Below are 15,406 nucleotides of genomic sequence, written 5' to 3'. Positions count from 1 at the left end.
ACCTGCAAGCTCAGTTACTCTTTTCTCACCTAATGTTCATGTCCAAAACAGGAACAGGAGCTTCAAAAATGTTACTAAAATAAGAAGTGCATTGCTTAAAAACAATGAGTATTGTATATGCATTGCTGAGGCAAGTATCTTTGCACTAAGCTTATTTATATATAGAAATAACATCAGTGACCTCGTATTAATCACAGACACAGCTTTCTCCATGACAAAGGGAAATGACAAACTTGCAAGGGCGCACCAGAAACCTTCTGAGATCACATCCACATAAGCCAAAACATGTGACAACTTGAATGATCTTTTGCTCCTCCTTGAAGAAATCCACTCAGATCCTTAGATATTATTCTTGACAAAATCAGAATCATGCAATTCTAAAATGAATCAAGCGATGATTTTAGATATAGCTTCAACTCTCTGTTCTAAGCTCCTTCTCAGAATTTCTGAAGCTTACAATTCTAAGAATTTTAACCAAGATAGTGCTAACCAGAAAGAACCAGCCAAAAGGGTTTCTCCTTGCTAGACACAGCTCCAAGCAAGAACTAAAATGAATGTGCGGCGTGTCCTGTCTGTGCCACAGCACACAGGCGTTCACAGGCAGCTCCACACCACAGCACCAACATCCTGCTCTCCTGCAGATGTGCAGCCACATGCAGCAACCCTTGCCCAAGACAGAGAGGAGAGCAGCCATGGCTTCCAACACCCCTCCAAGGGACCACAGGTAACCTCTGAGCAAGGCTCGGTATGTGTCCAACAGCGGTCATCAGAAACTGCTGGGGAAGCACAGGGTTGATGATGGTGCAAGCTGAAGGAGGGTAAATATTAGAGATGAGGAAGAAATTCTTCCCTAGGAGGGTGTGAGGCACAGGCACAATTTGCTCAGAGAAGCTGTTGCTGGTCCATCCTTCCAAGTGTTCCAGACCAGGGTGGATGTGGCTTGGAGCAACCTGGTCTGGTGGAAGGTGTCCCTGCCATGGTCCCTTACAACCCAAACCGTTCTGTGATTCTATAAACTGATAAATCACTAACCAAGTCCTTTGGTAGATACAAAATACAGGGAAAAGTCATCCTGGCATCAAGCTTTGACCAAAAGCAGGTTAAGGGCCCCAGCTGCCCCAAAATTCTGCTCCCGCCTCTTCTTCCGGCCGCCACCACTCCTGTGCAGAGGCAGCACAATGGACGGTTGCTTTCGCACGACTCCAAAACCACAGCAAACAGCCCCCCACACTGACTGGCCTGGCGCCTGACTGATGGTTTCTTTAGCAAGCTCAGCTGTGAACTGGGGTAGGAGAGAAGCAGAGACTCAAACAGGAAGCTCCCCACCGCTCCTGCTGCACAGCAACTGCCCATGGGGCAGAGGAGGGCAAAAACCTGCTGGGTGCCCTCCTGGATCTGCCCTGGACAAACTGCCAGAGCCCAAAAGCCACAGGCCTGCTGAAAAAGTGCTCCATCATATTGAAACACAAAACTCATTCCTACATTGGATGACTTCCTAAGTATTATATTAGCCCAGATGGAAAGGGTCATACTAGCACATGAACCTGTTTTGTCTACAAGGGGCTGTAAAACACTCTGTGAGGATGTGGAGCATAGCCTGGATTTTTGATGCTTTATTCCTGATCCTCCAGAATCCAGGGGTCTGGTCTTCATTTCAACACTGTCACTCTGAGAGGATGGCAAGCCCTAAGGATGTGGATACAGTGAGTCTTGGCCTGCAAAGACAGCTCCTTAACAGTAAATATGAGGGGGTTCCACTGTGCTGGAGAAATCAGCCTCAACCCATGCAGATGTGCCAAAGAAACTTTTATCTATTCCTTTACCATTTATTTTGCCTACATCATACCCTTTTTGTCCCTCAAAGGGAAATAATAAAGCTCCACTGTCTGGGCTCATTAGAACAGCCCTAGACCGTGCTCCTTTCTTGGACATGAGCATGAATTTGAAGATCTAGGTTTTGATAAACCATTGAGCAAGAGGAAAGTGGAACATGTTCCTTTCTAGAATGAAGGAAACAGGGGAAAACATCATGCCTCTTGGCAAGACAGGCTAGATGTTACTCAAGCTAATTGTATGAAAGCCTGGTCAAAATGAATTACTATCATTAGGTATTGATAGGATTATTGTAATGGGGGCTAATTTTTGAGAGGAAGATGGCTGATTTTAGTACAGCTGGGTTTTCCACTCTAAGCTGAGAACAGCTTAGTTGCTTGTAGAGTAGCTACTAAATGACCATAATTAGATCCCATTACATTAAAGAAAACTAAATAAACCAGCATTTCTTCTTGGCTGCCACATCAGGAGTCCCTTGCAGAAACAAGGGAAAAACTTCCATAAAAGAAAACTGATTGCAGGATCATTTTCAACCATCTCCAGTAAATCGTCCTCCCTTACAAACCAGTCTGGTGAGCAGTTCTTGGGAAGTACCCAAAGCTGGACTTTTTACTGCTACCAAGTGAACAGGTAATGAAGTGATAAGCATGGGGCTCCATGTAGAAAACTGATTATCAGCAGCAATACTCCCACCAAGCCCTATTAGGAGATGGAAGCTCACCCTACACAAAGCTCTGTAGCTTTTGTATTAGCAGTGTGTTCCAATGAACAGCTTGGACAAGAAATCCCACCGTGGATTTGGACTGCACAGGAACATTTCCTCACATGGTTATATCTTCTTCCAGGCTCAGGAGCAAACTGCCTCAGAGAATAAATTTTCATTGAATATATTAACATGAGATGCCTCAGTCTGTGAATGACCTAGATAATAAACTCATTGACAGAAGCCAATTCCTTCCTATTTCTCAGAGCACTATGGGCACTCACTGTGCCCAATAAATAATGTACAACCCAGCCATCATTATCAACTCTTGTTGCATGCAAGAAGGGGGAAGGAAACGTGGCCAGGTCTTCTTCCAATTAGCCAGTGCAAAGCTGGCAGCGCAACTCCATCGAAGCCGTGGGGAATCCACTGACGTAAACCTCACAAGCAACAGCAGAAGCAAACACCAGGCCAGGCTCCTGTTCTGCTGGAATCTCACAGAAGAGACAGGCAAACTTTTTAAAAACAAGTGAGAAAGGAAGGAGGCAACTTTCACATTGATGTTATTAAAAATTGATGCCAGAAAGAAGTGGGGTATGGAGAGCTTCATGTATGTGCCAGTTTACATGAGAGGGAAGGAAACATTTAAAGCATGTAAAATTTAAAAGAATTGAAGGATATGAGATAGAAGAAATCATGCAGTAAATCAATCCCAAATTTCACTACTTGGAACTCTATTTTTCCTCTGCTCCTCAGTCCTGGGGAAAAGGCCAAGAAGCTATATGTCCTTGTTTACCAAGAAAGCAAATGCAGGACAAAGTAGGAATTCAAACAGGACAAGCTAGTCTTGCATTAGTCATTCCTGATTTAAACAAGCTTTGTTATTCTGAAGGAGCAAGGCCCAGAACTGAATACATTTAGCATGGGATGAGCACACTGACCAGTCTAGGTGGAGAGAATGCCTCTAGGAACTAACTCACACATTGACAAGCCAGCTCCAATGCTATCAGAGACAGCATTGATTTGCAACTATTTCGTCAGATAAAAGCACTTTGGAGCACAGACATCCCATGCTGATTTTTACTGTCATAGTTAAACTGTCATCCACTTTCCCATCCTGGCTGTGGAGCCAGCCAGCTCCAGAGAGCTGCCACAACCCTAAATGATCCCTCTGACAGTGCACTTCTCCCTCTGACACACCCACAGCACCCAGCACCACTGGTCCTGCTTGAACCTACTACAGCATCTATAAGGCTGTGAAGGATGGCAAACATTTTTCTATCCAAAAATGACAAAAGGATTCCCAAACTAAGGTGCCAGTGCTATCATAGGAGGTTTAAAACACTAAATTTAGCAAGTAGATATGTACATGAAGAATTTAATTTCCAAGGGATGTCTTGCTTACATGACACGAGTAAAATTAAATGTACTCATGAGAAAAAATGCAAAAGACCGTGCTATGCTAAAATGCAGACAAGGAATTAAAAAAAAAGAAATAAGCAAAGGCAAAACAGAAACCACAGAGCGGGCCAGAGGGTGAGAGAGAGCTAGAAACCAGAGGTGCTGTAGAGAGGTGTGAGCTGCTTTTTCACACCAAATGCGACCAGCTGGCAAGTCAAAATCCTGTCTCTGAGAATGGCTAACATAAAATATATGAGAGAAATGCAGGAAAAACACTACAGTGCCAGATATGGAGGTACCAGCTCAAACCTCTCCTCAGCCCCTGGCTGCACATTATCAGACAATCTGCCACTGTGATTCTTACTATTAGATGTAAAGTCCTGGGACAGCAGAGACACACAGCCTATTTCTCATATCCTGTCCCTTACTGCCTCATTTTGAGAGACTACTGGGCTCTACTGATCTGTTAAGTGATTTCACACTGCAAACGATTGTACTGATCTTTTTTTAAACATACAGCAGACATGCAACATTCATACAGCAAATCACACATTTAGAAATGTGTCCTGCATGAATGCATTTTCCTCCTCTCCCCATTTTGACAGAAATATCTGTACTGCAAAAAAAAGTAAAAAAATAAAAATAAGAGAGAAATTCCACTAAGGCCTAAATAGCATTCTCCTGTTGGTTAAAAAAAATAGATTATTTATTCTATCTCCCATTTCACAAACTGAAGTCAGCTACCAAAGCTGCCCAGCTTGTACTTCTGCACCAATACTTCATCTCCTCTCCGTTCCACAGAAGGAGATCCCTCCTGGGAAGGAGTCTGGAGAGCTGCCACTGTATCACTGAAACAAATACAACCAACTCACTCACAAAACTCAAAACTTACCAAACTGGGCAGGTGAACACCAAGAAAAAGCCCTTATGTAATGTCATCTAACAGATTCATACCTCCCTCCCTCCTTCCTCCCCTGCCAACATTTTTTTGTACTGGCAAAGCTCCTGGGTAAGCACAGTCACAGCAGCTGGGTTTCAGTTCTGTGTGAGCTGTGCTGACCCAAAGGGCAGCTCCACACAACATGATGGAGCACAGAAATTCCCAGCCAGAGCCACAGAGGTCCAGCCAACAAGTGAAAATCTTATCCCAGACCTGACATCCCAAAAGCCCTGTGGCTTTGCAGCCCAGGACAGCATCTTCTCCAGGATGGGCTTAATTGCTATGCAATGTGGCACTCAGAAGAGCCAGCCCAGGGTGGGCTTAATTGCTACACAATGTGGCACTCAAGAGGAGCCAGCCCAGGGTGTGACATCCATTTGTCACACAGATCACAGGCATCCTGTCTCTGTCTTGAGGGCTGCATCTCTCCACCAGGACAGAGAGCACTGGTGGGCTGGAGAGCACGAGGTGTTCTGGAGATGCAGTGGGTCTCACAAGGAAGACCAGCCAAAAAAACCCCCAGCAGTTACCAGAACAACTCTTCTGCCTGCAACCTGGCCCACATTGGAGGAGCCCCAGGACAGAGCAGCGCAGGGAGCGGGGCCATCAGCCGGTCAGACAGCTCCGGCAGCCTGCGGGATAGATCTAGACATTGATTAGATGCCTCTGGTCTAGCACAACAAGGGCACAAAAGGTCTTGCAGGGGCAGTGAAAAAGCAATTTTTTCCATCACCTTGGGCCCAGGACGGACCCTGGAGTTGCTGAGCGATGCTTGCTCCCACGCAGCATTGCTCAAACGCAACTAAAGCTGGCTCACATCTGCTCATGGTGCTGGCTCCTAAATTAAAGCAGGATGGTTTCCTCAGCAATTGACCTCCCTAAGTGATGAGAACATCTCATGATATCAAAGCACATAAAAATATCATTGGCATTGCAGAAATACAGTTGTTTGTCTGGCTTACCCTAAGTGGTTTAGCAATGTTAATGGGATGCTTCTGGATGCTCTTTGTTCCAGATACACATTTATCTTTGATATCATTATTATAAAGCAGGGCTTTCCCTCACAAGCAGCCAGCAGAAGGGCATGGCTTGGGAGAGGAACAGCCACGTGGTGATCTCCACCAGGACATGGCGCCAGGTTAGTTATTCACGACTCCAGCCTGGGTCCAGCACGGCCCTACAAATAGCACAGGGGTGGAGCAAGCAATCAGAGCAAAGATTGCTCATTGTCTCCAGAAGAAATTAAATTTGCAGCATGGTCTGACATGTCTTAACTGCATGCTTAAATAGGATGAAATCTGGGAGGCAAGAAGGTGCGATGGCTGATCCAGAATCCTTATAAAAGCTGCCAGTAACTAATTTCATGTGGCAACTCCGCTGTTCATCTTTTTCTCCATGGTTACACAAAAGGCCCCCAATTTCCTGGCTGTATTAGCAAAGCACAATAGCTAAAGCCTAAAACATCAAAGGAGCCTTGATAGTTTGTGAAGAAAGGGTGGGAGTCTTATTCACTTCAGTAAGGGATATGTTTTTCATATTGAATTACCCTGTAAATCAGTAGACTTTCTAATGGCATTTCAATAGCTCAAATGGCCCCCTTGACGATCTGTTCTGCAGAGTTTATTGCCTATAAGCTCAAAATGGCCAGAAACCAAATCATTACTCAGAAAATACTCCAAACAAAAAGCCTCTGACAGCCTGGGTGAAATGTGCTTTACTAAAAGACCTGTGGAAAAAGCTAAATATAAACCACCAACAGGGTGAGGTGGGGCGAGCAGGGTGCTAGGGTGGGGACAGAGCTTCCTGGGGTGCTGGGCTCACTGGTGCTGTGGTCACCCCGCTGCCCCCTCCTCTTCCTCACAGCCTCTCTGCAAAAAGCACCCCCAGGGATGGGGGTGCAGGTCTGCAAACACCTTCTCACAAGCTTGTAACATGACCAAAGGCAAAGTGGGCATCAGCCCTCGGCTGCCTCTTCTCCCCCCAACCAAGGCTTTCAACTGGTTCAGCAGCAGCACCATCAGCAGGAATGCAAAGGTACCCCTGGCATCAAAGTCAGCCCCCCACTCCAGCCAACCACATCAACAAGGGCTTGACAGAGTCACAGAACAGAAGGGACCTTAAAGACCACCTCATTCCACACCCTCTGCCCTGCACCTTCCACCAGACCAGGTTGCTCCAAGCCAAATCCCGCCTGGTCTTGAACATTGCCCAGGATGGGGCACCCACAGCTTCTCTGGGCAACCTGTGCCACTCTCATGGTCAAAAACTTCTTCCTTACATCCAATCTAAATCTCTCCTCTAGCAGTTTAAAGCCATTACTCTTTTGCTGTCTCTCCATGCCTTTGTAAAAAATCCTTCCTCAGCTCTGCTTTAGCCCCTTTAGGCACTGGAAGGTGCTGTAAGGCCTCCCTTTTGCCTTCTCCAAGCTGAAAAACCCCAACTCTCCCAGCCTGTCCTCATAGCAGAGCTGTTCCAGCCCTTTGAACATCTTCATGGCCTCCTCTGGACTCCCTCCAAAACGTCCAAGTTCCTCTTTTACTGGGGGCCCCAGGGATGGGTACAGTACTCTAGTAGATCTTTCCAGATCTTGCCCTTGGTGGCAAGAGTACCCAAAGGGTGACCATTACCCATGTGACCATTTCCCTCCAGGTCACTGCAGCCCCTGATTGCCTGGACTCTGTCCTGCCTTTTCCTGCACTCCTGGAATTCTGGCTCTGCCCCAGGGACAGAATCCCCCCCTCCACCTCAGCCACAGTCCCCGATGAACACAGTGACAGCATTTTTGAGGGGTACAGGAACACTGTCACTTCACTGCCCATATGGCTGCCCCCCAGAGAACCTTGAGAGCCAAAGCCACACCTTGCTGCCACTCAGTTCAAAGCCAGGACATGAACTCCAGTCCCACACCCTCCTACTGGCCCCAGCCACTGGAAACTGGCTCTTCTCATGCTTGGGTCAAATCTTCCCAGCCAAACACTCAAGCAAAGTGCCCATGTTCTCCAAGGATTCTGACAGCTGCCAGCCAGGCCTTTTACTGGGGAGGAGCAAGAAACAGGACTCCAAATAGCTCAAGTTCTGATGCTGAAACAGGGCAGTACGTGTGCAGCTCTTTGTGACAGTCAGCTGTCTCATCTGCCTTGATCAGAACAACTGTTTTTAGCATCACACTCCCACAGACCATTAAACACCTGACAAATAGCAACAATTTTTCCCTTAGTTATCACAGCCTTTGTTTTAGGCTGCAGGGCACTCACAGGTAGTCGTGGTGCATGGGTCTCTGTTGGCATTTTGACGGGATCTGTTCATAGGGCCAAACGACAAATTTATACTAAAGGAAAGAAAGAAAAGCTGAAATTCCAATAGCTTTCAGCCCTATCTTACCTTCTGCAGTGGGTGTTTCTCTCCAGGAGTCCTATTCAAGATAGCAACTGCATATCAGTAATAACAATTACAGAAACAAGGCTTCTAAAAAGTTAGGGTAGGAGCTCAATTTACTCAAGCCTAAATAATATGCATTGTGACCTTCACACAGCTCAGAGATCTGTACTTTGTATATCACTGTTGTGTGCATGGAAACAGAAGACAATGGACTTTACCACAGCCTGCTCCTGCCATCACTTATTCCACCTCTACAAGCTTAATTTATCTCTACAGTTCAGCAGACACAAAATACTGCACCACAAAATCCTCTGTCAAGAGCTATAAAGTATTTTGGCTTCCTGCAGCAACTTTTGCCCTCCTGAAGAACTCTGCAGTCAACCAGGAGCCAAAAGAAGCAGCAACTATGTTATATTTGACCTGGAGCACCCTGCCTCTGCCATGGCCATGAGGCTCTGGAGAGAAGGTGACTTATCTTTTAACTCTTGAACTTCACATTCAACAAATACAATTGTATATAAACATGGGTAAAACCATTATTTCTGCCTTAAGAAAAAAAAATAGGGAAGGATACAGGCAAAAGAGCTGAAGTGAAGGAACACACAAGAATTGCCTTAATCTCTTCCTGCACACGAGCAACAAACTCATCAGGAAGTTGTGACTGGCTCACTAACCTTATAGCCCATCTGTTATGTGATTTCCTTCAGTGTACTCTCATGATTTGCTACTTCAAGATCAAGGTTTAAATGTCTACTCCTTGTTAAAGTCTTACAAATTATGGCATCTCCACCCAGGGACTAACAATTTTTACAATCATGATTAAATAATTCCCTTGTAACAATGCCATTCAGTATCTGTAAAGAGTGTTTCCCCAAGGTTAAAAATTACTTCAGCTACTACATAAAACTCAGGAATAATCCTAGCTATTGTAAACATCTCCCATTTCAGCTACACTGAGTACTCCATTTGTTTCACTGATATATGACAGCTTTCTATACTGCACTCAGAGACAGTCAAAGAGGAGATAATAACTTTCAAAGGTGCATGTGTCAAGTAGAAAGATCCTAGCACAGGCTAGTGCAAAACGAAATGCTTTCAAGAGGCAAGCTTCAACCCCGATGTAAATCCCAGCAAACAGCTCCAGAGAGCAGGCAGCTCAGCTCCCTCCCTGCACCTGGTCATGCACACCTGGGTAAAATGCAACCATTCAGGTTTGCACAATCCCACACCCACACAGGCAAATGCCTACCAGAGACAGAACATGGCACTGGGGAGATGGTGCTCAGCTGTGGCTGCGTTACAGCACGCTGAAGGGACAATGGCATTTAATTGGCAATGCTAATAAAAACTACTTTGCTGAAACCTGACAAGTTAATATAAGAAAGGGGAAACAGCAAGAAGGATCTTGTAAGTTAATAAGCTCTTGCAAATCTGATCTGTGGAAAATTAGACAAATGTGTGTAACAACTAACAGGCAAATTAGAAGATATCCGGACCATGCTAATGTGATTACTAGAAAGACTTTGGAAAACAATCCAAATGGTTAGAAAGAAAAGGGTCAGTTTTGAAGTCTCTGAAACATGAATTTTAAAGCAAACCACACTGTCCCAGCACCCAGGGGGATGACTCAGGTGTATAAGCATTACTGATGAGGCAGCTCATGTCCATACACTTACTCATCTGCATAAGTGTTCAGGTCATAATTGCAGTGATGTACCTGCAAGTCATCTGGGAAGCACCAACTCTTACACACCAACTGCTCCTCCTTGCCTCTTGCTGAAACTTCCTACAGTTCTCACAAAAGATGCTGACCAATGTTACAACTAATCACTTTTTTTTTTCCCCCAGCAGGAGAAAATCCATTTTTATAAACAGAGCAGCACGAGCCTGAGAGCTGACACCAATACTGCCATAGGTAATTCCTGACAGCTTCCTCTCAGGAGGAGAGCTCAAGGAGCAGAAGCAGCCAACTGCCCTGTCTGCCAGTTATTAATCACTTGGATTTTACCAAAATACTGCTTTACCTGTCTCTGAAAAGTGAACATTAAAGTTCTATTTCAAATCAAAATGAAAAATTGGGCACAGTCAAGTAAGTATAAGCCAGGTTAAACTTGGGAAGATTCACCAATTTTCCTTTCACTCGATTCACTCCTTAGTTGCTTATCTGTGCTTTTATTTTGGGGATGGAAAAAGGACAGAAATGAAGGGCTTTGGAGTGGAGGTGTTTCAAATCACCTATATTTCCTTGCGGTGTTTCACATCGTGCCAGCAGCTCATAGACCTTGGGTTAGTACAAACCAGCATTTCCTCTCCTTCTGATTACACAAACTCCCGTGACAGCCTTGCTGGATTTATCAAGACATATTAAATTATCAGGGCAAGATGCTGTTCCCTGTCATCATGTGATCCAGGCTGCACGCTATGCGAGATGCTAACAAAGCAAATCAGAAGGGAGGGGAGAGAGAAAGGCAACAGAAGGCAAACATTTGCTCATTCCCCACTAAATCCACCCCAGCTGTAAGTTTCAGACATTCATTTGAAGGGAGAGCAGCAGCTCTTAGCCTCTGTCTACATGCCCAGATGTAAGATCAGTTTACATCAATTCAGTTAAAAGAATTCACTGATTTCCCACCCCATTGCACCCATTAGCTCACAGGTACAGGAGTTCATAAAACACGTGTCTATCCTGCAAGGATTAGAAACTTTCCCTTCACCACCAGATGAATATTTCAGGCCACATTCTGCATCTGCCCTAAAAATCAGCACTGCAGGATGGACTAAATGGAAGAAATGTACGTGCATCCACACCAGCAGCAGTATTATGACAAGTATTTTAGTAATGTAAATAAGGCCACCACCTTTGCAGCAGAGAAGTCCCACCCCACATGTCACCAGCTCCAGTGTGACCAGGACTCCAGCATCCTTATAGGACTGGGCCTCTCTCAATTTTGACTCAAACATCAAGAAAACCCTCAAAACCACATAGCTCTATGCCAAGCTCACCCCTCTGCCTTGCCCCTGGGGGTCTGTTCTGTGTTTGAACCTGGTTTAGCACAAATCCCAGGAGCACAGCAGATACTTTCCAGGGGCACAGGTAGCCTGGGAAGCTGGGCATGCATCAACCAGGCAAACCCTGTGCCCTCAGCTCTGGCTGGGCTGTCAGGAGCAACACCTCAGCCAAGCCATTGGAGACTGGCTGGGACCTTTCTGTCTGACCCAAAAACTGCATCAGGGACTGTCTGAGAGAGAACACCTTCACTGCACAAAGCTCACACCTATCCACAAGGTACCTAACTAAATGGCCCCAATATACATTTATTAACCATTGCCTGTTATCACCCCAAAGGTGCAGCATCACACCTCAGCCACCGACACTGGCTGACAGCAGAAAGTCCCAGCATTCTCCCCAGTGATAGGATCAAGATGTTTATCTGTTCTCTACACTGTCAGCCTCAACATCTGGTTTTATTGTGGTGGTTATCTGACCGCATATCCTGAACTTCTCGGTCTCAAAAAGTTTGTACCCATCACAGCCTTGAACATTCTCAGCTCTTCTGCACCTCCTCCACTCAGAATAAATGCCTTTTTTAATTAAACTAACTCTTACCAACAAACTGTCTGGATCAATGCAGTCACCTCATCCTCCTTTACAACACTGGAAGCAAAGGTACAACTTTAGAGACTTCACTGTTTCTGTCACCATCAAGACTAATCCATAAATGAGGTTCTCTGGGCTGCATACAAGTGACATTTACCTGAAAATAACCTAGAATTAGCTCAGAGTGAAACTGCACTGACCCAGAGCAGCGGCATACATAACAGACACAAGACTAGTCCTGCCATTCTGCTAAGAAGTCAAAGAAATCCACATGCACACATCAAACTATTGTGCAAGCATGTGTAGAGCTGGGCAGAAATACATCCAACCCAGGTATCCGAGTCTCCAAGTGCGCCTCTCTGTGCTGAGCAAAAGGAGGGAGGAACAACTTTGTGTGAATTTGCTGGTGTCGTTTGCAAGTTACATACTACAGGTCTTGTCTCCGTTCATTTACAAACACGAGGAGAGACTTCACAGCCCTCCACTACAACGTCCTCACCCTCAAGCTACGACAGCTGACGGTCCTTAGGGTCCTAAGGAACAGCAGCCTGAGCGAATGTGAAGCAGAGGGACACAAACAGATGCGTGAAGGAACACACCTGTGTACCTGCAGACACACACCGGGCTGCGTGTCTGCGGCACAGGCATGCAAGGACAAGCCCCGGCTCCGCGAGTGCCCTTCATTCATTCCCAGAGGAGCTCTCCCGGCTTCTCCTCCGGACGGGTACTCACCCAGCCCTCGAAGGTGTCGCTGGGGGCGGCGGAGCGCAGCAGGTCCTGGAAGTGCAAGGTGCAGTTGGCCACGAAGTCATCGTAGCCGATGGGGGTGTCGTGGAAGACGGAGAGCTCGATCTGATGGCCGTCGGTGACCGTGGCCGAGAACTCCTCGTTGTAGGTGGGTTTGTTGGTCTTCTGCTTGGTGCTGGTCTGCCCCACGCGCACCTGGTCCACGCTGACGGTGACATAGGGGTCCAGGAGCTGGTAGCCCTTGCGGAAGAGCGAGTGCCGGAGGGACCAGCGGGTGGGCTGCAGCCCCACCGCCTCCCCGATCCGCACCTTCAGGCACCCGCTGAACTTCATGGCTCCGGACATGGCCGCGCCCCCGGGGCGCCCGGGAGCCGGGAGGAGAGCCAGAGCCCGCTCCCGCTCCCGCCGGGCGAGGCTCCCAGCCTCTCCTGCCGGCCCGGCGCAGCCCCGCCGCGCCTCCTCAGGGGGCCGGCCGGCGGCACCGCGCCCGCCCCCGGCCTCTGCCGGGGCTCCGGAACCGCCCCGCCCGCCCGGCCCGGGCTGCTCCGGCGGCAGGGGAGCGGCGCGATCCGGCTCGGGGACACCTGGGCGTGGGGCGGCGGCGCCGGGCGGGGAGGAGCCGCGGGGCCGCGCCGTGAGGGCGGGGACCGCACGGCACGGCCCGGCCCGGCCCGGCCCGGCCCGCTGCTGCCCAGGTGCGGCCCGCAGCCCCCGCCGCGGGGCGAGGAGCGGCTGCTGCCCGGCCCTCAGAGCGGACACAGCCCCGGGAGCAAGCTCCGGGACACCCCCGAGGGGCTCCGACTCCCCGGGGCTCCCCGTTCCGTGCCTCCCGGGAAGGGCTGGGGCTGCGGCCGCCGCTCGGACCGGCGGCGGCTGCACGGGGACGGGAGCGAGCCGGAGCAGCGCTGGCTCCGCACCTGGCCCTGGGCAGCGCCGCCTCCCCGCAGCGCTCCGGCGGCAGAACGTGCGCGGAGAACGCAAGGATGTGTTCGGGAGTTAATTGCGGGTGATTAACGTGCCTGGCACTCGGCGTGCAGGGCTGGTTTTAGGGTGGATTGTCTTCGGGGGTTTGATCGCACTTAATAAAGTCGGAATTTAATTAGTTTTAATTGCTTTGCAGATTTCACAGCAAAGCGGTGTGAACTGGGTAGGGAACAATGAAATCCTGCCTTCCCGGTGGCATTGTTCAGCCGGCATCATCTGAATTAGGTTGCACTCCCTAAGATGCGGTCCTTTGAGCGACCCCACCACAGCTGGATGGTGCCAAGTGTGGCTGACAGCTTGCAGCCTTTTTTTATGTGTTTCTTTCTTTTTCTTTTTTTTTTTTTTTTTTTTTGCCTTTCCCAGACCACTCCTCTTACCTCAGTACCTCAGCCCTGCCATCCTTCACATTCCCTAGCAGACCGTCTGTGTTTTCTCCCATCCCCTTTCCTCACTTGCCCCCCTGAGTTCTTCTAGAACTCCCAAGTTTTGCAGTTGCACCAAGCCAAGGCTCCTTCCATGCCTCAGACACAGCAGGTTGTCTCTGATTGCCTCCTTTGGAGAGAGCAGGTGGAACAGGTTCAGTAATGTGATCACTCCTCACAGAAGCAACTGCTCTGCCAGAAAAACTTGTAGACTCTTAAATCAGACTTCTGACAGGTCTCTTTTCAAGGCTTTTAAGTTCCTTGCTCTGTCACTATTGACTTGTAGAAGATGAGTGTTTAAGATCTTTTTGAGCTTTGAGGTTGGGACAGTCATCTGGAGGAAGAATACAGGCTCAGTTTTAGAAATTGCCACCCCAGGTTCTGGGATTTTGTTTCCAGGAGTGACCAGCTCCAGATCTTTTAACATCTCTCTTCTGATAAAAGACTTGAAAACTTAGGATTTTTGTGTTGATGTTCCTTCTAAAATGCATTTTAGCAGTAGCTGTGATCATTCTAGGTAATTTTATTTTCCCTGGTTTTAATCTTTGTACCTTCTTGGATTCCAGTATCCCAGAGCAGTGAGCTGGTCAGAAATAAAGATTTCCTTTTATCAGCTGTGTGTCTGCTACTGCTTTTGTGTCTGGATTCACCACTTCTTTATGACACCTTAAAATAAAAAAGCCCCCTATTTACCTTTTCAAGAGGATCACTATCTGTCATTTTGTACTTTCACCATTTCTGTCCTTCTGAGTTATGAGGTGTCCCTTGAAGCTAGGGCAGAATCCATGCTGACCATCATGGGCAACCTGGAGCTCTTAGAAAACTTCACCAGGACTCGCTCAGGGCTGCAGACAAGGTTTAAAGACAGCCTAAACTTTAAAGCACCCAGCATGGTACCCAAAGGGTAAGGCTGGAGTACTCACTCTCTAAATTCCAAATCATCAAATATAGATTTTACTTTGCTGAGAGCCCTTTCAAAGGGCTCAGTGCAATAGCAGTGAAGAATGTTTGGTGCTAGAAGACTAAGTTCAGAGATAAACATGAATCAATCAGAGACTGCCATAGTACTGTCAAAATTTCTCTTCACCTTTTCCTCAGTTTCCCGAGCAGGCAAAGATGAAGGTCATCCAAGGCATTACTTGTTAGAAGTAATGGCTGGCTCACATATTTACTGTCAGAAACAGGGAGAAGACAAAAATCTGATGGTCAAAGGCTCATTTCCTCTGCTTAATCACACAAGGGAAAGCACTTTGCCATGCTGGAGTTTCATTTATAATAGGAATGAGGACTTAAAGAACTTTTTCTATACAGTGGTTCATTGGAATTTCATGTAATAATGTGATTCCTCTACCCAGACCTCAGATAAACCTTGCAAGTATTGTAAAACTCATGGAAAAAAG

The 15,406-nt window shown here is 47.4% G+C and overlaps 1 protein-coding gene across 1 annotated transcript in view; it reads right to left on the bottom strand.

The window, feature by feature from the left end:
* Positions 1-12,945, bottom strand: part of PRKCH (protein kinase C eta) — a gene marked incomplete at both ends in the record, with an annotated part of 112,091 nt that extends 99,146 nt beyond the window's left edge. Inside the window, one exon of the mRNA XM_084207840.1 lies at positions 12,586-12,945. Within this exon, the coding sequence (XP_084063966.1) occupies positions 12,586-12,945 (360 nt within the window). The remainder of the gene's footprint in view (positions 1-12,585) is intronic.
* Positions 12,946-15,406: the final 2,461 nt, after the last annotated feature.

Source organism: Fringilla coelebs (genome assembly GCF_963513975.1).
Source record: "Fringilla coelebs genome assembly, chromosome: 6".
In the NCBI taxonomy this organism is placed as follows: domain Eukaryota; kingdom Metazoa; phylum Chordata; class Aves; order Passeriformes; family Fringillidae; genus Fringilla; species Fringilla coelebs.
The sequence above is the reverse complement of the archived record's forward strand: the minus strand, read 5'-3'. Positions and strand labels throughout refer to the sequence as shown.